A 25,814-nucleotide genomic window follows, 5' to 3' on the forward strand; every position below is an offset into this window, starting at 1 on the left:
GGCAACAGCAGGACATTTCTAGTTTAGATAGTCTTGCGTTACCACACTCGCAATGCGAAGTCTCCTTCATCATGATGGAACCAAAGAAATCAGGAAACCCTGGATTTCAGTATAGAATTGACTAAAGGAGTTTTCGAAAGGATGAGAGAGGTATGGAAAAGAATGAGAATGTATGTTAGAGAATGACCTAGAGATGACGAAGATGAAAAAGTGTATTGTCAAAAAAAGGGAACTCTGGGGAAAGCCAGCTATCTAATTAAATGATCATGTGGCATGGAGAGGCCCATCAGACTTGCTCTTCCTTACAATCAGTCAGTTATTAGCCAGTTATTAGTCTCTGTCTCTGACCCCTTTGATACATAAAATGGGCTCAAGGGGCTGGTTACGTGTCAGACCAAAGAGCCGTGGGTATCCTGGTGTAACACCGTTACAACAATCCTCCGGTTTCTGTGGTAAGGAAATCTGAAATAATTTCCTCCCACTTCTGACAATTCATTTTGGGGCTCCCGAGTAGCGGTCTACGGCACTGCATCTCAGTGCTAGATGCGTCACTACAGACCCTGGTTCGATCCCGGCTGTATCACAACCGGCCGTGATCGGGAGCACAATTGGCCCAGCATCGTCCGGGTTAGGGGAGGGTTTGGCCGGGGGAAGCCTGTCATTGTACAATAAGAATTTGTTCTTAACTGACTGGCCTAGTCAAATAAAGGTTAAAAAAAATACAAATTCAAGGAAGTTTGAGAATAGTCTCTGGAAGCTTCTCTGACACAATGCTGATTAATGCTGTAAATCTGACCTGGTTTCTTAGTCTGCACACTACAAATGATTATCAAATCGTTAAATATACAGTAGAAGTCAGAAGTTTACATACACCTTAGCCAAATGTTTAAACTTAGTTTTTCACAATTCCAGATATTTAATCCTAGTAAAAATTCCCTGTCTTAGGTCAGTTAGGATCACCACTTCATTTTAAGAATGTGAAATGTCAATAATAATAGAGACAATGATTTATTTCAGCTTTTATTTCTTTCATCACATTCCCAGTGGGTCAGAAGATTACATACACTCAATTAGTATTTGGTAGCATTAGCTTTAAATGGTTTAACTTGGGTCAAACATTTCTGGTAGCCTTCCACAAGCATCCCACAATAAGTTGGGTGAATTTTGGCCCATTCCTCCTGACAGAGCCGATGTAACTGAGTCAGGTTTGTAAGGTCTCCTTGCTCGCGCACGCTTTTTCAGTTCTGCCCACAAATTGTCTGTAGGATTGAGGTCGGGACTTTGTGATGGCCACTTCAATACCTTGGCTTTGTTGTCCTTAAGCCCTTTTGTCACAACTTTGGAAGTATGCTTGGGGTCATTGTCCATTTGGAAGACCCATTTGCGACCAAGCTTTAACTTCCTGACTGATGTCTTGAGATGTTGCTTCAATATATCCACATAATCTTCCTACCTCATGATGCCATCTATTTTGTGAAGTGCACCAGGCCATCCTGCAGCAAAGCACCCCCGTGCTTCACGGTAGGGATGGTATTCTTCGGCTTGCAAGCCGAAGTCATTATGGAAAACAGTTCTATCATTATGGAAAACCGTTCTATTTTTGTTTCATCAGACCAGAGGACATTTCTCCAAAAAGTATGATCTTTGTCCCCATGTACCGTTGCAAACTGCAGTCTAGCTTTTTTATGGCGGTTTTGGAGCAGTGGCTTCTTCCTTACTGGGCGGCCTTTTGGGTTATATCGATATAGGACTCGTTTTACTGTGGCTATAGATACTTTTGTAACTGTTTCCTCCAGCATCTTCACAAGGTCCTTTGTTGCTGTTCTGGGATTGTTTTACACTTTTTTGCAATCTCTAGGAGACAGAACACGTCTCCTTCCTGAGTGTTATGACGGCTGTGTGGTCCCATGGTGTTTATACTTTTGTACTATTGTTTGTACAGATGAACGTGGTACCTTCAGGCATTTGGAAATTGCTCCCAAGGATGAACCAGACTTGTGGAGGTCTACAATTTTTTTAATGAGGTCTTGGCTGATTTCTTTTGATTTTCCCATGACGTCAAGCAAAGAGGCATGGAGTTGGAAGGTAAGCATTGAAATACATCCACAGGTACACCTACAATTGACTCAAATTATGTCAATTAGCCTAGCAGAAGCTTCTAAAGCCATGACATCATTTTCTGGAATTTTCCAAGCGGCTTTAAAGGCACTGTCAACTTAGTGAATGTAAACTTCTGAGCCACTGGAATTGTGATACAGTGATTTAGAAGTGAAATAATCTGCCTGGAAACAAATGTTGGAAAAATTACTTGTGTCATGCACAAAGTAGATGTCCTAACCGACTTGCCAAAACCATAGTTTGTTGACAAGAAATTTGTGGAGTGGTTGAAAAACTAGTTTTAATGACTCCAACATAAGTGTTTGTAAACTTCCAACTTCAACTGTATATCAGACTATTAGAAATCTAATTTGAACAAAAATGGATCTACCCTGGAAACAATGTTTGATGAATTTGTTACCATTCCACCAATTCCGCTCCAGTCATTACCACGAGCCCGTTCTCCCCAATTAAGATGCCACCAACCTCCTGTGCCGCACACCTGGAGTTTTTAAAAAGGCACGTGAAAGACTCAGAGAGCATAAGGAAAAAGATGCTGTGATGCAATATTTTTTTACTGAATGCAAAGCACAATGTAGGATATAATCAGGCACAGCGTCAGAGCTTCAGAACAAGAATGTGAAACTCCTTGAGTGGCCCAGCCAAAGCCCAGACTTGAATCCCATTGAAAATCTGTGGAAAGACTTGAAGATTGCTGTTCACCGCCTCTTCCCATCTAACTTAACAGAGCTTCAGAAAATCTGGAAGGAAAAATGTGAGACAATCCCCAAATCCAGTTGCGCAAAGCTGATACAGACATACCCAAGATGAGTCAAAGCTGTAATCGCCGACAAAGGTGCTTCTACAAAGTATTGACTCAGGGGTGTGAATACTTTTGTAAATGAGATATTTCTGTATTTCATTTTCAACAAATGTGCAAACATTTCTAAAAACCTGCTTTCACTTTGTCATTATGGGGTCTTGTGTGTCGATTGGTTTCTAAAAATATATATTTAATCCATTTTGAATTCAGGCTGTAACACAGCAAAATGTGTAATGAGTCAAGGGGTATGAATACTTTCTGAAGGCACTGTAGTACAGTAGTAGATGTATATACAGTAAAGCGTAGTAAAACTATATACAATAAAGCTCAGGTGTATTTTTGTCTCTGCTCATACAGGAGTAATAAAGGCTTTTTTAATCAGGGGGTGCTGGCTACTTCCTGCGGGCGGCTATGGGAAAACCTGGGACTATTTTAGACTTAGTCCCTGTTAACCTAGAGCAGTTTTTTCCAAACCTAGTCTTCGAGTACTGCCAAAAGTACACATTTTTATTGTAACCCTGGACAAGCACACATGATTCAACTTGTCAACTAATTATCAAGTCCTCGAAGAGTTGAATACGTCTTTGTCCAGGGCTACGACAAAAATGTGTACTGTTGGGGGGAAACAGTGCCCTTAGAGAGACCACGTTATTAAACAAATACAATAGTCACAGACTGAAATCACAGTGCAGACCCTCACTAGCACGTTATGGCTACTGTGTTCGTGGTATACTAGGGACCTATTGATAGTACTCATTATTAATTACAATACTTGAGGTGTTTTTTACTGACTTCCGAGTGAAAAGCCTCCTCACCAGCAGGTTAACGGACTCGATGACATCCATGAACACCTCGTTCTTCCTGTACTTGATGCCCTCTGACCTCCAGGACACTGCATTGGTGACGGTGGCGGGGGGGCGAGGGGCGCCCACATCCAGTTTGTGACCCTGCTGGGTGATGTACCTGCAGAGAGAGGGGTTGAGGGGAGAGAGGAGAGGACAGATACCATGTAAGCTTCTTTAGAGGAAAAAGAATGCTGTCGTTGCTACCTCACTTTCCAACTAAGGTTCGAGAACAGAGGAGAAAGCAGAATATCAAAAATATTGAAGTAGAATCCAAGAATGTGAGGATCAGTACAAAGATGTTTGTTTTCTAGGTGATATCAATCTTTCTATATATATATTATATATATATATATATATATATATATATTCATGATTAATGAGCTTATGATAAGATACCCCAGAATAGAAAGTTAATTATATTAAACCTCACTGGATTAGATAGATTAATGAAAGGATTTGTCTTGGGTTGTGAGCAGGTTAGTCATGGGTGTAATTGGAACAAGGGGGTTTACATTGTGATTCTATTGTGATTGTAACCAAAAGACTAAAACGGCACAAAACTAAAACACTAAGGCTCAAATCATCCTGAAGTGCATTTTGTGTGCTCATTTAAAGGTGCAATCTGCAATAGTTCAAGTTGACCTCAGACTGTCAGGCCTTGTACCCATAGCTCTTTGAGAGTGATTACACGTCTCTAGCCTAGCTCCATCCCATTGTGTCTTTAAACACAGTAGACCTTGTATGTCTATTGTCTACTACTGGCTGTACTATCAATACCGTATGCTGCAGGATGATGTGATGAGACGGGGAGTGGGTAGGAGGGAGATGATATACAGTACCTATGCAAACACATGACCGTTTATTCCGTAGGTGGAACACCTGCCCGCTGCCTCTACCTCTCACTGACAAACAACCAGGGTGACAGACGGCAACGCCATCTACTTCCTTAAATACACACACACACACACACACACACACACACACACACACACACGCACACACAGTCCTGCCGCCCGACCTGTAATCCCACCAGATAGATCTCTCCTCTGCCTGCATCTCTCCCAGCTCTCCCTGTGGTAATGACAGACTGATCCAATCTCAACCATAGATCCTTCTGATGCCTGCAGACTTTCTCTCCCCGACTACCCTTCCCTGGGCTCCTTTGAGAATCCCCTTATTGCTCAGCTTGAAAGAGGCTAGCGTGGTTCAAAATGTGTCTGCACATTGCAAAGGCACCGAATGCCGCCCCCCAAAATTGCCCCCAAAAATGACATTACACTGGTTTGAATTCACCACTTGACACATGCTATGGTGACCTCATATAGTGTTTTATGGAAATCCCGTGTGATACAGGGAGATCATCTCATCTCAATACCTCATCTTGACTCAAGGAGAGTGGAAAGAGGTGAAAGTCAAGTTGGAGACAATTGGGCTTGTTAGGTGTGTTGGTTTTGGTCCTGATTCTCCCCAGAAATGCTAATGATGTTATCCAGCAAGAGCATCTGAGTTGGTGGGAAAATCAACAGTCATACTACGAAACAACACACACAAACACACTCCTTCTCTTTCACATACACACAAACAGGGGAAGACAATTGGAATGGTAGCCAGGCCAGGGCCCAGTTTTCTCAAAAGCATTTTATGGCTACATTCACCATTCGATCCTTCGTAAGAGCATCTTTACATTTCTGAGCCGTTTCCCAAATCTGTCTTTATTAATGTTGCACTTGAAAGCGATCGTAATCTAAACGCTCAAAATCTAAAGACCACTCGTAGAACAGCTAAATGCGTTCTTACATCACTGTTTGCCCTCTGCCCCTCCCGCGTCACTTTACACACAGAAACTCTTCGCTAAACATAGAATGAAGATGTTTATTTTGTCTCTGTGACCTCCAAAAACATCATAGTTTAACAAGTTAACTATAAATAGCCTAAAAAGTTTGCAATGATTCAGAGGGGTTGGGTTAAATGCGGAACACACATTTCAGTTGAAGGCATTCAGTTGTACAACTGACTAGGTATCCTTTCCCAATGTAATAAACAAGTGAAGCAAGGATATAAAAATGGAAACCGAGAACCTAATTATATGAGTGTTAGATTAGACTACATATTGACATCTCTTTCATGTAAGTGCAATTGACAGATAACTAGTATTAGGTCATTAGGCTACACCTAGGCTACATTATCTGAAAGCTCAAGCATTTCACTGTAGCCGAACCAATAACTTAAAAAGGTTATCATCATATCCTAAAGCTTCCATTTCTCTGCATGTTATTGGAGAGGATGCATTGGACATTTACATTTACAACTTGACATTGACTGTGCTAATGGCTAAATTTGAGGAGTACTTTGTACCAAGCCAGAACGTTACGTTTGAGAGACAAGTTTTTCTGATCAGAAACAGGGAGTCAGTTTTGACCAGTATTTGGCTGAGCTGAACACACTGAGCAAAACATGTGAATTTGAAAATCTGAAAGACTCACAAGTGAAAGACAGGATGGTCTGTGGCATACTTGATAATGGACTCGAGGAGAGATTGCTGCATGAGCAAGATTTAACTGTGGATAAAGCAGTGAATATGTGTCGAGCAGCTGAAACCACCAGAGCACAAGCTAAAGAGCTGCGCAGGGATGAGATGTCAGTGCATGCAATAAAAAGAGAGGGGCAATACACACAACAATAACAAGCAAAAGAGAAATCAAAACACTACATGTGGAAAATGTGGATTTATCCATAAGCCAACAAAAATGCCCTGCATATGGCAAATCATGTAACAACTGTAGGGAAAAAAATAATCATTTCTCAAAATGCTGCAGAGCTGAGGCTACAAAGAAAAAGGTTCACACAGTCGAGGAGATGGACAAATTCTTTGTTGATTCTGTGGAAATGCTGAATGGATTGCGCCATTGACTGTGAATGAAACTATAATACCATTCAAGCTTGATACTGGAGCACAGGTAAACCTGTTGTCGCTGGATGACTACAAAACACTGAAGGTGAAGAGCAAAATACACCCGGTGAAAAGTAAGGTTACTGGTTATACTGGGGAGAACGTACCAGTCAAAGGAAGCTGCATAGTAACTTTACAGCACAAAGATAAACAGTTCAGAGCACAGCTGCTGATTGTGGAAAAGAGTGTACAGCCTATTCTAGGAATCAATGCATGTGAAAAGCTCAATTTGTTGAAAAGAGTGTATGTAGTGGCATCACAGACTGAAAATGACCAAGAATCACTACTGGCTGAGTATGAGGATGTGTCTGAGGGTCTTGGATGTTTACCAGGAGAACACAAAATATGTACTGATGACAAAATTACTCCAGTTGTGCATGCATGCAGAAAAGTTCCATTTGCACTGAGGAAAAAACTCAAAGAGCAACTCTGACGCATGGAAAAGATGGACGTCATCACAAAAATGGATGAACCTACAGACTGGGTAAGCTCATTGGTTATTGTGGTGAAAAAGAACGGCGATCTCAGGATATGTCTAGACCCGAGAGATCTCAACAAAGCAATCAAGAAAGAGCATTTCAAGTTGCCAACCAGAGAAGAGATAATGTCGCAGTTCGCTGGAGCAAAGTGGTTCAGTAAGCTTGAAGAAGATCCAGAGAAAAGCACAAGGATTTGATGCAGACGCGTCAGAGTTTGGCCTGGGAGCAATTCTTCTGCAACAGCATGACGACACATGGCAACCCGTTGCTTATGCGTCCAGAGACTTGACAGGCGCAGAGACAAGGTATGCACAAATAGAGAAAGAACTACTGGCGAGCACATACGCTTGCGAAAGGTTTCACCAATACGTCTACGGACGAGACTTCGAAGTAGAAACCGACCACAAACCATTGGTGTCAATCATGTCTAAGCCACTGAATGATTGTCCAATGAGGATCCAGAGAATGTTGATCAGACTGCAAAAGTATGATGGGAAGATGATCTATGCCCCGGGAAAGTTCATGTTCGACGCCGACACTCTTTCTCGAGCAGTCGACAAGAAGGAGAGCTTCGACACACAGAAAAATACTGAGATTCACGCCAATGTCGACATGATTGTAGCATCACTTCCTGTGTCTTCTGAGAGAATGCAGCAGATCGAAAGAGAGACCGCAGCTGACCGAACAATGGCAGAGTTGAAAGAAACACTGATAGGATGGCCTGCACAGAAAAACAACTGTCCAAGGAGAAAACAGGATGACTGGATGTGCAGAGCAGAGCTCACCGCTGTAGATGACATAGTGTTCAAAAGCAACAAGATTGTCATTCCCATGACACTACGCAAAGAAATGCTACAGAAAATACACGAGGGACACTTGGGTGAGGAAAAATGCAAACAACGAGCACGAGAAGTAATGTACTGGCCAAGAATCAACCAGGAAATCAGCCAGACCACTGCTTCATGTGAACGGACTTTCACCTGCACAAATGTTGATGGGACGTCGCATCAGAACCAACCTACCCATCCATGAGGACTTGCCAACACCCAGAGGTGCTCACAAAGTCAAACTCACAAAGGAAAATTAGAAAGACAAACAAAAACAGCGACACGACAAAAGTCCAAGACACTTACCTGAACTGAAACCTGGAGATCATGTACGACTCCGAGACATCACTACAGGAACCTGGATGCAGCAAGGGTGTGTGCAGAGAGAAGTTGCACCGCGATCCTATGAGATCCAAACGGAGCATGGATCCCAACTGAGAGGAAACAGAGTGGATCTAAGGCTTCAGCCATTCACTCAAGGGACCGAGGATCATCGGGAGGATACTGCTGAAGCGTCAAATGCCTTTAGAAATGGACAATTCAGTCAGAACACCCTGACTGACAATGAACGCTGTCCAACTGTTTCAGGAAGCACTTCTGCAGAACGACCAAAAAGGACTGTCAGAGCCCCTGAAAGGCTTATTGAGAACTGCTAAAAAATTCAAAAAAAGGGGCACCTCAACTGAATGTTTGGTTTATGTGAAAATAAATAGGGCCACAATAGAGTATTGTTGGACAGACTATATTTAATTAAAAAATATATTTTTTATTTTTTTCAGAAAAAAAATTGGGGGAATGAAATGTGTGTTATTGAAAATTGCATGTTATGCAGGTTGAGTAAACAAATGTGATGTGACATGTGTAGTTACATAGAAAAGTAGTTTTCTTTTAAAGGAAAGAAGATGTGTTGTTATGTGTTAATAACATTTAGACTACGTTACCCAGCAGGCTATGCGGGAGGCGGATGGTTAAAGAATGCCTTGCATGGCTAACATGGAGTTTTCTAGCTGAAGTATATGTTCATTAAAAGTAGTTAAACCTATGCCCCAGTTTGTCATTATATAAGGAACAAACATAACATATTGATATTTTCTAAATATCGAACAAGGCAATGAGCGACTTTGACTTTGGCCTTTATTCATTCTTTATTCCTTCTTAAGAAATGCAGGATTTAGCCTACATAATCAAACATTGCATACAAAATATCCCGGGAAAGAACACTAGCCTTTATTGTCGGGAATCATTTCAGCAAGGGACAGCTCCTGCAACGGCACAGTTAAATTCCACTTTGTAATGAGTGCATCGTTAAAACAGTCATAAGCCTAAATTCCATTGCTATCGGGAAATTGCGCCCAGGTGGGCAGTATTTTAGACTAAGGGGAGGGGGTTGTTGTGAAAGTGCCTGGTTGGGGGGAGATGGAGAAGCAGGGAAGGAGCGTCGGGATGTGGTGGAGGGGCTCCTTGGCGAAACGAGGAGCAGAGCTGAGCTCGTCTGTCTGGGTGTTGAGTGGAGCCAGCTGACAGTGGCATTGTGTATGTGTCAATGGGAGACAGGCTAGCGATTATCAGCCCTATTCAGGCCCACATTCACAGACAACACAGACAACACACTGATAAAGACCTCATCAAAGCTCAGGGAAAAAACACATCTTCATACATCCACATCAGACAGTCACCATATTATCAAAGTAAACCATCTGTTTGAGCAATTATAAAAAGACAAAAATTATATTATATGATGTTACATACAGGCTTTCAATTAAAGTGTAAGACTAATTACAAACAGGTAATTAAGCAGACAAAATAGGCAGATTGCCATGGTAGTCTGGACTTAATTAAGTGAACACTGAACCTTCTGCCGGAACATGGCACCATTCCCAGGGGCAAGTAACAGAACAGGAAAACAAAGTCTCGTTAACGAGCTAAACCCTCTGAACCCTATAGGCTACTGTATACTGTCTGGCACTAGCCTAGATGCTAGTCTTTTATGGCATCAAACGGCAAGCCATCTAGTAGAGAGATTAGTAGACAGAGGTGTTGACTGACTCGAACCGACTCTACTCCTTAGCAGAGAAGAAAACATGACATATAAAGTCTACTTAACATGCTAAAGCAGGGTTTCCCCAAACCTTTTTGACCCACGACCCCATTTTGATATCTGAGAAATGATTTTTTTCACATGGGTGGGGTCGCAATAATGTAATTAACAGCCAATGTAAACTTTTTTATTTGGGGCTATGTCCGTCAATCGAAAAACATTCTAACAGCATTTCCGATTGTGAGCTGAGAAGACAATTGTATACTTTTAATGTGGGGCAGTCAATTGCAAATGAGTAATGTCTCTCATCTCACCACCGACAATGGGATGTGTGTGCTTGATGCGTGTCGCGTCCAAGCTTCTCAACATCAGGGGGCGTGGTCGACAGCGCGCACTTCATTTCCGCTGTCACATCCAATCTGGATCCTATTTGGTTTTAATACAGACGAGAGCACTGAATCCAGTTTGAGATCGATATGAGCTGGCGAAGGGTTGCCTACCATGTGATTTCGAACCAACTGGGAACTCTGAAAAATACTAAGTCAAATCATGACGTCAGTGATGAAAGTCAGAGCTCGAGAAAGAGGCCCGAGTTCCCTAGTTGGAATTCGCAAGTGGGATTCACAGTTCAAAACTATTTTTTCCCCAGTCGGAGCTCGTTTCTTTCAGAGTTCCCAGTTGTCTTGAACGTACTGAAATTGGAGATTTCCCAGTTCCCAGTTCTGAATTACCAGTTGTTTTGAACATGTAATTAATGCTCAGAGGGAGACGGCAGAGTATTTCCTTTGAGACAGGAACCAAGCCTCCTCCGTAGTGAACTGTAAATGCGTTGTCTGTAGCGTTCGGTCACATGACAGCTTGATCAGCTGTACGATTTCATTTACCGACATGTCAACTGAGCCAGGATCACAGTCAAACGGATTGGGAAGTAGGTCAGTCCCAAAGTGCTCTTCCGAGCATGGGAGGTGAGCAGCCATCACTTGTGTGGGACACACTGATGTTGTTTTCTGTTGTTTTCTTTTCATTACACAGAAAGTCAACCAAGTCAGATTTTTTACATCCATTGTGAATGACAAAAGTTCCTCTCTCAGTGTGAAAAAACTTTCCAACACCCCCTCAATAACCACCAAGCCTCGGTGTGAAATAGAACAGTCATGCTCTGATCCCATATCTCTACATAGTTTTGCGAAAAGGCGCTCGCACAATTGATGTGATTTGATGTAGTTTACAATTGAAGATACCTGCTGCGGTATATCTCAGATTTCCGTGCTCAGCTCTTTTGCCACCTTTTTCTCTCGGTTTATCATACAATGTGTCCATATGTCAGAGGGAGACGCATTCATAACTAGAGTGCAGAGGCCTGCCCGCCATCCTGTGATAGATGGCGCCCCATCTGTGCAAAAGTCCACCATTCGATCCCATATGGAATCACTTTTTTGTCAATATAGCCACGCAGCAATATAGCCACGCAGAACATCCCCTATGTCGTTTCATGCTCAGGAATCGCGAGACAGAACAATATGTCCTCGTGAATAGCATCCCCCGACACGCATGGGCATCTCGGCCCTCACAGCTAACGTCAGTTTGAAGAGCATACGCTGGGGAGTTTGAGTCGTTCAGTCAGAGTTTCCTCTTGATTACAAGCAATAGCATACATTTTTCAGTTAACAGTGCTATCTGGCAAAGGTATTGATGCGAGTTTCTCTGCCTCTGCCTCCCCACACATTCTTTTCACCATATCAATTGCAGCTGGTAATATCAAAGTCTCTGCAATAGTGCGTGGTTTCATATCCGGCCTAGCCATTCACCGTGGGAATGATTCAAGTGCAACGGTCAAGGCCTTTTCCCATGATCTAAGGGCACTCCCTTTAGATTTGAATAATTATCATTTACATTTTTATGGTTAACCACATTACAATAATTTTGAGATACAAAGACGATATTATAATATATACACTGCTCAAAAAAATAAAGGGAACACTGAAATAACACATCCTAGATCTAAATGAATGAAATATTCTTAATACTTTTTTCTTTACATAGTTGAATGTGCTGACAACAAAATCACACAAAAATGATCAATGGAAATCAAATTTATCAACCCATTGAGGTCTGGATTAGGAGTCACAGTCAAAATTCAAGTGGAAAACCACACTACATGTTGATCCAACTTTGATGTAATGTCCTTAAAACAAGTCAAAATGAGGCTCAGTAGTGTGTGTGGCCTCCACTTGCCTGTGTGACCTCCCTACAACGCCTGGGCATGCTCCTGATGAGGTGGCGGATGGTCTCCTGAGGGATCTCCTCCCAGACCTGGACTAAAGCATCTGCCAACTCCTGGACAGTCTGTGGTGCAACGTGGCGTTGATGGATGGAGCGAGACATGTCCCAGATGTGCTCAATTGGATTCAGGTCTGGGGAATGGGCGGGCCAGTCCATAGCATCAATGCCTTCCTCTTGCAGGAACTGCTGACACACTCCAGCCACATGAGGTCTAGCATTGTCTTGCATTAGGAGGAACCCAGGGCCAACCGCACCAGCATATGGTCTCACAAGGGGTCTGAGGATCTCATCTCGGTACCTAATGGCAGTCAGGCTACCTCTGGCGAGCACATGGAGGGCTGTTTTCATCTGTGAAGAGCACAGGGCGCCAGTGGCGAATTTGTCGATCTTGGTGTTCTCTGGCAAATGCCAAATGTCCTGCACGGTGTTGGGCTGTAAGCACAACCCCCACCTGTGGACGTCGGGCCCTCATACCACACTCATGGACTCTGTTTCTGATCGTCAAGCTTACCGCCCAAATAGGTCCACAGACGACAATCTCAACCACACTGCACACTGCCCTAACCCATCTGGACAAAAGGAATGCACAACTGGGTACTGGACTTCCTGACGGGCCGCCCCAGGTGGTGAGGGTAGGCCCATCTCCTCCCCGCTGATCCTCAACACTGGGGCCCCACAAGGTGTGCCCTCCTGTACTCCCTGTTCACCCACGACTGCGTGGCCATGCACGCCCCAACTTTGTGGCCTGCTGGAGGTCATTTTGCAGGGCTCTGGCAGTGCTCCTCCTTGCACAAAGGCAGAGGTAGCGGTCCTGCTGCTGGGTTGTTGCCCTCCTACGGCCTCCTCCACGTCGCCTGATGTACTGGCCTGTCTCCTGGTAGCGCCTCCATGCTCTGGACACTACGCTTACAGACACAGCAAAGCTTCTTGCCACAGCTCGCATTGATGTTCCATCCTGGATGAGCTGCACTACCTGAGCCACTTGTGTGGGTTGTAGACTCTGTCTCATGCTACCACTAGAGTGAAAGCACCGCCAGCATTCAAAAGTGACCAAAACATCAGCCAGGAAGCATAGGAACTGAGAAGTGGTCGGTGGTCACCACCTGCAGAACCACTCCTTTATTGGGGGTGTCTTGCTAATTGCCTATAATTTCCACCTGTTTGGCCCTGTCCGGGGGTGTCCTCGGATGGGGCCACAGTGTCTCCTGACCCCTCCTGTCTCAGCCTCCAGTATTTATGCTGCAGTAGTTTGTGTCGGGGGCTAGGGTCAGTTTGTTATATCTGGAGTACTTCTCCTGTCCTATTCGGTGTCCTGTGTGAATTTAAGTGTGCTCTCTCTAATTCTCTCTTTCTTTCTCTCTCTTGGAGGACCTGAGCCCTAGGACCATGCCCCAGGACTACCTGACATGATGACTCCTTGCTGTCCCTAGTCCAACTGGCCGTGCTGCTGCTGCTCCAGTTTCAACTGTTCTGCAGTATTATTATTGGACCATGCTGGTCATTTATGAACATTTGAACATCTTGGCCATGTTCTGTTATAATCTCCACCTGGCACAGCCAGAAGAGGACTGGCCACCCCACATAGCCTGGTTCCTCTCTAGGTTTCTTCCTAGGTTTTGGCCTTTCTAGGGAGTTTTTCCTAGCCACCGTGCTTCTACACCTGCATTGCTTGCTGTTTGGGGTTTTAGGCTGGGTTTCTGTACAGCACTTTGAGATATCAGCTGATGTACGAAGGGCTATATAAATACATTTGATTTGATTTGATTTTGACCTGTTGTCTATTCCATTTGCGCAACAGCATGTGAAAATGTATTGTCAATCAGTGTTGCTTCCTAAGTGGACAGTTTGATTTCACAGAAGTGTGATTGACTTGGAGTTACATTGTGTTGTTTAACCTCTTGAACCTCTGGGGGCAGTATTTCATTTTTGGATGAAAAACGTTCCCGTTTTAAACAAGATATTTTGTCACGAAAAGATGCTCGACTATGCATAGAATTGACAGCTTTGTTTGCAGCATTGTGACGTATTTGTAGGCATATCATTGGAAAACTGACCATAAGAGACTACATTTACCAGGTGTCCGCTCGGTGTCCTCCGTCGAAACTATTGCGTAATCTCCAGGTGCGTGCATTTTTCCATTTTGAACAGAGGAGAAACCAAACTGCCTGGAGTGATTTATCATCGAATAGATATGTGAAAAACACCTTGAGGATTGATTCTAAACAACGTTTGCCATGTTTCTGTCGATATTATGGAGTTAATTTGGAAAAAAGTTTGCGTTGTAATGACTGAATTTTCTGGGGTTTTTCTTAGCCAAATGTGATGAACAAAACGGAGTGATTTCTCCTACACAAATAATATTTTTGGAAAAACTGAACATTTGCTATCTGAGTGTCTCCTCATTGAAAACATGGCTATGGTTGAAAAGCATTTTTTGAAAATCTGAGATGGCAGTGTTGTTAACAAAAGGCTAAGCTTGTGAGCCAATATATTTATTTCATTTCATTTGCAATTTTCATGAATAGTTAACGTTGCGTTATGGTAATGAGCTTGAGGCTATAATTACGCTCCCGGATACGGGATTGCTCGTCGCAACAGGTTAAGTGTTCCCTTTATTTTTTTGAGCAGTGTATATATATATATTTTTTTTCAGGATTTTGTAAATTCTCCCGCATGCCCCATTTTCATATCAAGTGACCCCACCTGGGGTCACGACCCCTAGTTCGGGAACAGCTGAGCTAAGGCCTTTGAACCTTATACTGTAGCCTACTCAGCAATATGGTAGTCTGTTGGATGGTAGTCTGTTTTAGCATTGCCCCTGTGTTGCAGTCTAAAATGCCAAGCCTTCCAGGCCAGACTGTAGTCTTGACTGTAACCGGGTCCTCTACTCACTCTTGCAGGATCTTGCTGTCTGTGGTCTGGGGAAAGCCAAAGTCCATGACCTCGTCCATCAGCTCATACACAATCACAAAGTTGTCACGGATGCTCTCCTCCTCCAGCTCCTTAAAGTACTCCTTAAACACCTACAGATTTACAGACAACTTAAATACAAGATCAATACAATACCAGAATAGTAAGCACAGTGTATTATAGTAGGTATTGTCAGTGAAGCACACACTCACCTGTACTATTTTGTAGAGGAAGGAGTATACCAGAGCAGCGTTGGCATTCTTCTTGGTCATTGCCACCACTAAAGGACAACTGTTAAGTACGTACTACACTGTTGAACAGAAAAAGGTACTGTGCCACTGCTGTTTTAAATCTATCAAATGGAACATTGTAAATTAATGATACATACCGATTGACTCTTGAAGAATATAACTTAGAAATGCCTCATGAGCTTAGTTCAACTGCCTTAACCCAAAGTATTAGCTTGGTTTACTCCACTATTATTCTACAATGTAGAAAAGAGTAAAATAAAGAAAAACCCTTGAATGAATAGATGTGTCCAAACTTTTGACTGGTACTGTACACAGCACGACATCATGAATCTGCATGCATGCAGTGAGGGTGTGAACTGTGAATTGTGAGATACGTCTCATGAGCGAGACAGAGGCTGAGACAGACGGCCTGACCGGCTGAGCAGTAACAGGACTTCCTGTTTGGACAGGATACGGTAGAGGTTGCTGTGTTTGATCCACAGGAAGTGTGAGGAGCCGCTGGTCACCAGGGGCGACGTGTCTGCGTCCTCCTCCATCCTCATCATTATAGGCATGAAATGGTCGATCTCATTCATGTCCATGTTTCCCATGTAGTTACGACTTATCAACACCTACAAGGAAAACACATAACATGAAAATAGAGGGTGAAGATTTGCAACATGTCCATGTTGCTCTTGGAGTTACGACATATCAACACCTGGCCAATTAGATAACGTGACAAAGGGCATTGTAACACATTGATGTACATTCATTTTCTATTCAATTCAGTTCATCTTCATTTAGATTGAAATATACTATCTAAATGTTTTCCAAGGAGTCCACAGTGGAAGATATGTCATATGTCCTTCCCCTCATTCTGACGGCTCAGCGGTAAGTTGTGTAACATCATAAAATTGTCTGTCGAAATGGGCAGCAGCCTCTGCCAGGAAGACCACTGTTAAGAAACAGTAAATAACTAGTCTTGTGATCACAACACTCAATAACAGCATTGTGCAATATACACTGGATTGGCCCGAGGGAAGCATCACTTTCTCTTTCTCTCTCTCTCTCTCTCGCACCTATGTCTTATTATGCTTGTGAGCAGTGGCAGAGCCCCACCTGTTTTGCGCCCCACATTTTAAACCAAAAAAATTATAAATAAAAAAGTGCCTGTTTTGCATGTTTTTTTGGCATTAACACGTGACACATTTCAGTTGGTAAACAATGTTAAAAAAAAAAATAATAATAAGTAATTGTGTCAATAAAGCCGTTGTTTTGCTTACTTGAGTAAGGCAGCTTCAAAATGCAGGTGTTTCAGCCTTGCTCAGTGCTTTATGTGGTGATAGGGCAGCAAGCGGAAAATACAGAGCGAAAATACAGGGTAATGTTCTCTAGTTGCACCGTGATTGGCTCAGTGTTCCGTCACTCATGGGGACACCACGTCACCGCCAAGTCTACGGGTAAAGCTCAAAAATTCAAGCCCCTTGGGTGCTGCCATAGAGTTACATTAGAAGTTACATCCAAGAAGGCTCAAGATCATTGGCCACAGATAAAATGACGTCAAATCATGTTACAGCTAGGGTAGCTTTGATTGGACTGATGATGTCAACATCATACTTAAAATCTTAGCTTAGCTGTCATCCTCATGAATCAAGTTGACAATCTACTGGCAAATTCTTTTTAATCCTTGTCATATAAAGAGAAATAATGAAGGGAAATGAAATCAAACGTATCGGTGCTAATCGGCCATAAACATTACACAACAAGTTGGAAATCGCAAATTCAACAATGAGTGGTTGGGAAGGAATCAGTGGTTAACTGCAAGCATTGCAAAGCAATCACTAGCCTGCTATTCAGTGGAGTGGCTGTGTGTGTTGCCCTAAGGGGATTAAGGGTCTCTTTTCCAATAAAAAAACTATAAACATTCAACATTGGCCATGCTGTCAGTGAAGCATGATTTGTGCTGTGCTCAAAACTGTATACTCAGAACTGCGAAATCTGACTTCAGGGAGTTAAAGACAACTGGGAACTTGGGAAAACCCTAATAATTTGGTCTATTTTCCCCTCTTAATTTTGCCTACTGTTCTGACTTGGTGGTGCACATTAGCCTATAACCTGTTTTAGAGAAAAGTAATCAACAAATATTGTAAGAGCTTTCATTGTCTGCTTACAAGGTACAAATCTGTCGTTCTGCCTCTGAACAGGCAGTTAACTCACTGTTCCTAGGCCATCATTGAAAATAAGAATTTGTTCTTAACTGACTTGCCTAGTTAAATAAAGGTAAAATAAAACTTTTTTTTTAAATGTAAATTATATGCCCCCTTTATTTATCCTTCGGTTCTGACTTGGTGTACAGGGAAAACACTGTAAGAACGTACCATGTTCTGAATTCTGTCGCTGTACATTTCAAAAGTGCTGAACAAATAGTTATATTGACTACATCCATCCTAGCTCGCTCGTTAATGTCTTAATCGAAATGACGGATAGCCTCTTGTCGTCCCTTTATGCCATAGTTTGTACAGCTCAATTGTCTGTAGAAACCACAATTGTTTAAGCAAGTCAACCATATCATGTTTTTTTAAAGGCAGTAAATGAGGCTGAATGAACTGTTTCGCTGCCAAACAAGGCTCCGCTGATAGCCAGGTGTAGCAGTGGTATGGTGATGGGACTGCTGTTGGGACTCTGCTGTTGGGACAGCTTTATGTAGGCCCTAACAGTTTTTGGGCCCCGTTTGTCACCGTTATAGTGCAATTAATGTATTGTTGAGTGTTGTGTAGTGGCTTTGCTGACATGCATCCCACAATTTGTAATTTTTTTTGGCCCACCAAGATTTACATGATAAAATCGCCACTGCTTGTGACGACTTTTGGGGACCAACAACAAAAATCCTATTTTCCCTAAACCTAAGCCTAACCATTACCCTAACCTCCAACCCAAACTCTAAAACCTAACAATTACCCTAACCTTAACTCTAAACCTAACTGCTAACCCTAAACCTTAAATAGCCTTTTTACATGTGAGGCCAGCAAAATGTCTTTCAATTTTAGTTGGTTTCCTATTCTTTTGAGGACTTCTGGTACTCACAAGTATAATAAAATGTGTACACACACACACACTCATTTCAACACCAATAACAAGATGAGTCCATATTGAGAGTCGCTGGGCTGGAGCCCTCACACTCTGAAATAAGTGTTGAAAGAGATCAAAGCCTATGCTTGAGGGATCTCACACACTGAAGACATGGCCTACAACCCTCTGTACTAGAGGGGCCTCTGTGCCGAGGAGATCACACAGGGCAGAGACAACAAAAGAGGAGGAAATAACAAATAAGACAAAGGAAATACCAAAATGAAAAACTCATCACACAGTGAAAGGATATGGACAGGCGGAACCCCAGACAGACGGACAGACACTTCAAAGGTTGTTGCATATAAAAAGCAGTCTGCCCTTGCAGGAAACACAAACGCTACCTGAATGTTAAGAACGTAGAGGAAAATTATAGATTTCAGTGTTCACAATTATTACCATTTTGAGAATAAATATGGCTTTGGAGGACGTGTTTGGCTTCTGCTTAAAATGTACATTAAACTGCCATTGAGGTTCAAGGAAATAAAAAGTTAAAATATTGTTCAAAACCCATTTGTCGCCAACCCTTCATCATGGCCATTGCAAGTTCCTCATTCCTGTTTTAATCCCCAGCCACTGTCTGCAGTCATCCTGAGCTAACAAACCTCACTCCAACCACCTTTTGTTTTTCATTGAAACACTTTCTCTGTTGAACCATTACATTTGTATTCTGCTTGCCTAGACTCCAGCCATGATACAGTGTTGGGGGTCTGGGTACCGTGAGACTAATATTCTGATAACTTTAAAAAGGTGAACCTAAGGACTAACACACACACACACAGCAACTCCAATGGAGTTAGCCAGTGCATCTTGCTACAGTACTGCAGAGACCAGACACAGACAGATCTGTCAGACTGCTGCAGTGATGTGGGAAGTGCTAGAGATTGAATGAGAGACATGTCTGGGAATATGAAAGCAGGCTTATGGTTCAAGTTCAGTGCCACTGTTGGCTGACAAATAGTAAAACACACTGGCCGACTATGAGGGCCAGGTTTATTCACTCACAGACACAGACACACACACCATATCCCCTTAAAAATGATGGGATGATTCAGCCAGGGGATGTTTGTTTGGCAATGGGACACTGGTTATTGTCAATGAGGCATTGTTTACAATGTTTACAATCAATGTGAACTACCGTCTCTTTATGACATCTCAGTTAAGGTAAACAGACCAGAGATCCCTCAGGTTCCATCTCAAATGGCACGCTATTCCCTACGTAGTGCACTACTTTTGAACAGGGGTCAAAAGTAGTGCACTGCATCAGGAATAGGGTACCGTTGGGAAACAAGCTCAGTGATTTAGAGGTAAACGTTCCATGAAAAATCTATGACGCTATCAGAGGGTCTAAAATGACTTTCCCCTCCGAGAATGACATGGTTTGACAATCAAACACACATCATGGCCCCTATATTTCACCTTGAAAACAAATGTCAGGTTATATTTATGACCATGTCCCATCACGTCAGGCTATCTGTGTTTAAGACCCCTTCCCTTTTTCCACATTTTCTAACGTTACAGCCTTATTCTAGAATGGATTAAATACATGTTTTTCCTCATCAATCTACACACAATACCCCATAATGAAAAAGCGAAAACAGGTTTTTAGAAAGGTTAGCTAACGTTTTACAAGTGAAAAACAGAAATACCTTATTTACATAAGAATTCAGACCCTTTGTTATGAGACTCGAAATTGAGCTTATGTGCCTCTTGCTTCCATTGATCATTATTGAGATGTTCCTACAACTTGATTGGAGTCCACCTGTGGCAAATTCAATTGTTGGACATGATTTGGAAAAGGCACACCGGTCTACATAAGGTCCCACAGTTGACAGTGCATGTCAGAGCAAAAACCATGCTATGAGGTCGAAGGAAGAGTCCGTAGAGCTCAGAGACAGGATTGTGTTGAGGCACAGATCTGGGGAAGGGTACCAAAACATTTCTGCAGCATTGAAGGTCCCCAAAATCACAGTGACCTCCATCATTCTTAAATGGAAGAAGTTTGGAACCACCAAGGCTCTTCCTAGAGCTGGCCGCTCGGCCAAACTGAGCAATCGGGGTTAGAAGGGCCTTGGTCTGGGAGGTGACCAAGAACCCGATGGTCACTTAGAGCTTTAGAGTTTCTCTGTGGAGATGGGAGAACCTTCTAGAAGGAAAACATATCTGCAGCACTCCACCAATCAGGCCTTTATGGTAGAGTTGCCAAATGGAAGCCACTCCTTAGTAAAAAAAGCACATGACAGCACGCTTGGAGTTTGCCAAAGCCATCTAAAGGACTCTCAGACTATGTGAAACCAGATTCTCTGGTCTGATGAAACCAACTCTTTGGCCTGAATGCAAAGTGTCATGTGTGGAGGAAACCAGGCACCATCCTTACGGTGAAGCATGGTGGTGGCAGCATCATACTCTGGGGATGTTTTTCAGCGGAAGGGACTGGGAGACTAGTCAGAATAGAGGGAAAGATGAAAGCAAAGTACAGAGATCCTTGATGAAAACCTACTCCAGAGCGCTCAGGACCTCAGACAGGGGCCAAAGTTTACCTTCCAACAGGACAACAACTCTAAGCACACAGCCAAGACAATGCAGAAGTGGCTTCGGAACACGTCTCTGAATGTCCTTGAGTGGCCCAGCCAGAGCCCAGACCTGAACCCGATCGAATATCTCTGGAGAGACCCTAAAATAGCTGTGCAGCGACGCTCCCCATCCAACCTCACAGATCTTGAGAAGATCTCCCCAAATACACGCGTGCCAAGCTTGTAGTGTCATACAAAAGAAGACTAAAGGATGTAATCACTGCCAAAGGTGCTTCAACAAAGTACTGAGTAAAGGGTCTGAATATGTATGTAAATGTGATATCAGTTTTTAATTTGTAATAAATTTGCAACAATTTCTAAAAAACTGTTTTTGCTTTGTAATTAAGGGGTATTGTGTGTAGACTGATGAGGGGGAAAAAAAGCTTTTTTTAAAATCCATTTTATAATAAGACTGTAAAGTAACAAAATGTGGAAAAGGTCAAGCGGTCTGAATACTTTCCGAATTCACTGTATATTACTTAAGACAACAAACGTGAGAGTGTAGTTTAAAAGTAGCCTAGTGTACACACATCCAGAATTGCATGTGCAGTGTACACAAAGTAGAGTAATGAAATAAATGCTCCAGTTGTTTAATTCGCTCATTAAAACCGCTTGGGCTCGTTCATCAGTGTGTTGGTGTAAACGTTTTATTTCAAATACATGATTGTAGTCAGTGTGAAAAACAAAGCAGCCATTTATCAGCATAACAATATATTTCAAAGAACGACACATTCAGTTGACCAATACAGCAAAAATAAAAGTGACCTTCATAACATCTCAAACTTCAAGAACAAGCACACAATGTGTTGATACAGTGACTGCATCCAGACACTCTAGCCTCGATCGACCGATCGATGGATAGATACATAGATAGATATCCTCAGCCTCCAGTACAGCCCGTCTGGGTTGGTTTTAGCAGGGAGAAGGCCTGAGGGCAGAAACGGCTTTAGCACTGATAGGGATCCAGGGACCCATCCCCTTAATAACAACCTCAGGATCTCCTTCTCCACAATATTATTACCACAACCACACAAAGAAGGGAAGTCAGGTTTGGCTTGATTAGCCTATAGTCTGCTGTCTGCGTGAGCATGTACCCCAGACGTTGTATGCAAACCTCTAACCATGAACGAGCCAATTAAACTAGGCTATTAATGCACCTTATCTTGTGTTCATAGAGTTGCCTAATAAGACATTAAACGTGACGTGCCAGCCCAATGGGGGCAGATGACGCTAGTTTCTACTTGACAGTACGGCTGTTTTTTCTTTCAGAAATGCTTTCTTGAACATGTTAACTTTTATGTGCCTTAATTACAAACGTGTATGGGATCCGTAAATATTCATTTTGATTTGATTTTATTATGAGCCTAGTTTGGCCAATGAGAAAGCACTTAGCTACATGTGACCCACCACCTGGATTAGGTCATATGCAGCAACATTTGAAATAGTTTTTTACATTGGACAAAAGTAGAGACTCTAGGCTAGAAAATTGTATATCATGCACTGAGGAACAATGAGAAAGTAATTTTGAAAAATGTGTAACCCCACTGTTGAGTAAATGGCCCGTGAATGTTTTGGTACACCTGGAGACCTTTTCTTTGTCTACACCCATTCAGCATTGTTCACACCCGTCTCTTTGAGGATTCACAGTGTTGTAAACAACCAAAGATTTCAAGACTAAAAGTGGTCGCAAAAAGTACTAGTAAAAATAAACTTCCAGTCCTTGGCCTATATCCTAATCTGACTTTGGTGCAGGTCATGTTGTTCTTCACATTACCGTCTCTGGTAAACACACACAATATCAAATTAAATCTAAGTTTATTTGTCACATGCCCAGGATACAGAAGGTGTAAACGGCACAGTGAAATGGTTACTCTCGTAGCGGAGTCTTTTGTTTAGACAAGTAGCTAGCTAAACAATTCATCATAATCCCTACTCTTAATCACACGTTCAAAACAAATCGGAACTCATATGGAAAGCTGTGAAAGCCTGTTTGCAGATGAAGAGAGAGGTCCCAATGAATGTCCCAAGACTGAGACTAAAGGGTATAACCTATATCATGGATTATACAGTATGTTAGCAAATGTTGTATACAAAAATGCAGTTAAAACATCACACACAATGTGTATATACCTTCTATAACAGGAGCAGGTCAACCCTGCTGGAGGTCTGCTGGGTGTGCAGGGTTCTGTTTCAGCCCAGCAATAACACACCTGATTCAACTTGTCAAACCTACTGTAATGAGTTGATAATCAAGTGTACTATTGCTGGTCTGGAACTGACGTCTGCTCACCCCGTAAAGAGCAAGGGTCAGTGGAGCAAGGTTGGCTACCTCTGGTATATAATTATTTTTGTTGTTCACCTGAAATTATGCTTTAGTAATATTAACCTACTTGTATTACTCAATTATCTATTGTTGTTTAGACTGTAAAGAACTAGTGTCAATGTTGATTAATCACAAGTCACAATCCTGCAATAAATAGGGGGAGGAGTGATAACATTATCAGGTATGTGCTGGCTGTTTAAACTAACTGCACATCTTTATCAGTAGAATCCTATCCTGCCTTGAATGGAAGAGTTTAGTTCTTCTCCAACACCACCCATCCACGGTGAGCCTGTCCTGCACACTGCTAGTCCCTCGATTTTTTTTTAAACAAGTTTTGTCATCTGTGCTATCCACGCCTATACTGTGAGTCTCCTATCCTCCTCAATTGTTCAAGTCACCAGCCTCCAATGGCGTTGAACCATCATAACGATATTGAAATAATCTACCTAGCATTGATTAAGGTTAAAAACTGGGTCTGTGCCACCCCATTTAAAATGTTCTGGACACGCCACTGCCTACACCTGCTGAGAATGTGTATAAGTGATTGAGAAATAACTTGTCAGGAAATTCGTTTTATTTGATGTAGGTGTAGGGTTCAGAGAGTGCTGAGGGAGATTGCTATTTCTCTGCCGACAAAAAAAACAACGGAAAATTAAGCCGATCACGAAGTTAAATAGCTGTGTTGTGAATGTAATGTGACATTGACGTATTCAGAAATAAACAACGACATTTAGTTGTAAGTAATCAAAGATAATAAACAAGTGTGTAATTTTACTATAGCCTGCCCTACCGCTATCTTTCATATTTTTATCTGCGCTTATAGTTTTACGCACGGATTACTGCGCTACACTGGCAGGTGCAGCCTGTGCTCAGCGCTGTTGATCTCGATGCCTTAACAATAAACTTCTCCGCCACGTAAACTGTCAAATCTCAACTCACCTTGCCTTTAAGATCCAGAATAAATATAGCAGACGCCGACATCCTGATAAACGAATAACGGACAATATACTGATGTTTTGACGTTCAATATCCCTTACAACATTTTATCCAGTGAACCTCCTATCTCTCTGGCTCGGTTGTCTAAACCACGCCACGGCTCTTTTCCGGGTAGTATTTCGTCGTCAGACCTGTCGAGCAGCTTTCAACCCAACAGAGCATGCAAAACCAACCCACGGTGTGGACAGTCAGTCTGTGCGCGAGTCGCTACATCAATGAATGGGTTTATATACCACGGTATCGATTATATTCTGTTCTACTGAGGTTATGGATAAACTACTACCAGGAGTGTTTGTCTATTGTACTATATAAAACATTGTTATACCTTATTATAGATCGATGCATACCTGTGTTTCAAAATAATTTGATGGCTTTTTCTACAGAAGTGTGCTATTGAATTTAAAAACGTTTATTTGATCTACAAATGTATGAAATGTATGAAATTATGCCGGAACTCAAAAAACTCAAAACAAATTGATTGATTATTTGATCCACTTTGTATAATCATTTTCAAACATATTTGTATTTCAAGTCCGTACAAAGTCAACCCTACTTGGAAATCCAATGAAAGACACACATCCACAGGTACCCTATTGCAAAGCTACATTGAGTTGGCTCTGCTCTGAGAGAGATTGCTATTGTCAGTTTTGTATTCATCTGTGACTGTTTTTTTCCCTCCCAAGATGATGGAGATTGTCATGTCTTTGGCTATGCCGGATTAAGTGATATGACATGCTATTCTATAAAATTATTTCTCCATAATTAATATTACCTGATTGAGCTAATCAGTAATTAACTAGAGAGTCGGGGCACCAAAAAATTATATTTATAGAGCTGTTATCTTCCGAATAAACTTAAAGACCTAGTAATATTTTACATCAATACCAGTCAATATTAATCGTCATCTTAATTCAGTCTCATCTGAAAGTTGTAAATTCTTGGTTATCTGCACGAACCCTGGCTAACAAGTTGAATCAGCAATACAAAATTGGGTTTAATTATTTATTTACTCAATACCTATCTAATCACACAGAATTACACATACACATAATTAAATCATAACTTGATTACAAATTACGTCATAAAGGAAAACGTCCCTAGCGGGCGGACCAGATATGACAGCTTGTTATACAAAATAAAAGGGTATGGGTTTGAGTGAAAGAGCGGGAAGACTGAGGAACAAAGGGCGAAGCTGTGCTATCGTAAATACAGTATCTTATGCATTCTAAATTACCGCCCATTTGGAAAAGGAAAATGCAATAAATATTTCCTCTGAGCTGCGCTTCAGTAGGTTGGTGGTAGATGGAAGGCCGT

The 25,814-nt window shown here is 42.1% G+C and overlaps 1 protein-coding gene across 2 annotated transcripts in view; it reads right to left on the reverse strand.

Moving 5' to 3' along the window:
• Nucleotides 1-24,660, reverse strand: part of LOC112250820 (AP-1 complex subunit mu-1) — a 34,198-nt gene extending 9,538 nt beyond the window's left edge. The window contains exons 1-6 of one of the 2 annotated variants that reach the window (XM_042321528.1): nucleotides 24,444-24,660; nucleotides 15,958-16,114; nucleotides 15,465-15,532; nucleotides 15,235-15,365; nucleotides 3,736-3,883; nucleotides 2,519-2,599 (exon numbers count right to left, since the gene is read on the reverse strand). In XM_042321528.1, coding sequence (XP_042177462.1) covers nucleotides 2,519-2,599; nucleotides 3,736-3,883; nucleotides 15,235-15,365; nucleotides 15,465-15,532; nucleotides 15,958-16,114; nucleotides 24,444-24,485 — 627 coding nt within the window. In that variant the 5' untranslated portion in view covers nucleotides 24,486-24,660. The remainder of the gene's footprint in view (nucleotides 1-2,518; nucleotides 2,600-3,735; nucleotides 3,884-15,234; nucleotides 15,366-15,464; nucleotides 15,533-15,957; nucleotides 16,115-24,443) is intronic. The other variant, XM_024421281.2, reaches the window with a different exon arrangement.
• Between the last annotated feature and the right edge of the window lie 1,154 nt (nucleotides 24,661-25,814).

The sequence above is a fragment of the Oncorhynchus tshawytscha genome, linkage group LG01, assembly GCF_018296145.1.
Source record: "Oncorhynchus tshawytscha isolate Ot180627B linkage group LG01, Otsh_v2.0, whole genome shotgun sequence".
NCBI classification, from domain to species: Eukaryota; Metazoa; Chordata; class Actinopteri; order Salmoniformes; family Salmonidae; genus Oncorhynchus; species Oncorhynchus tshawytscha.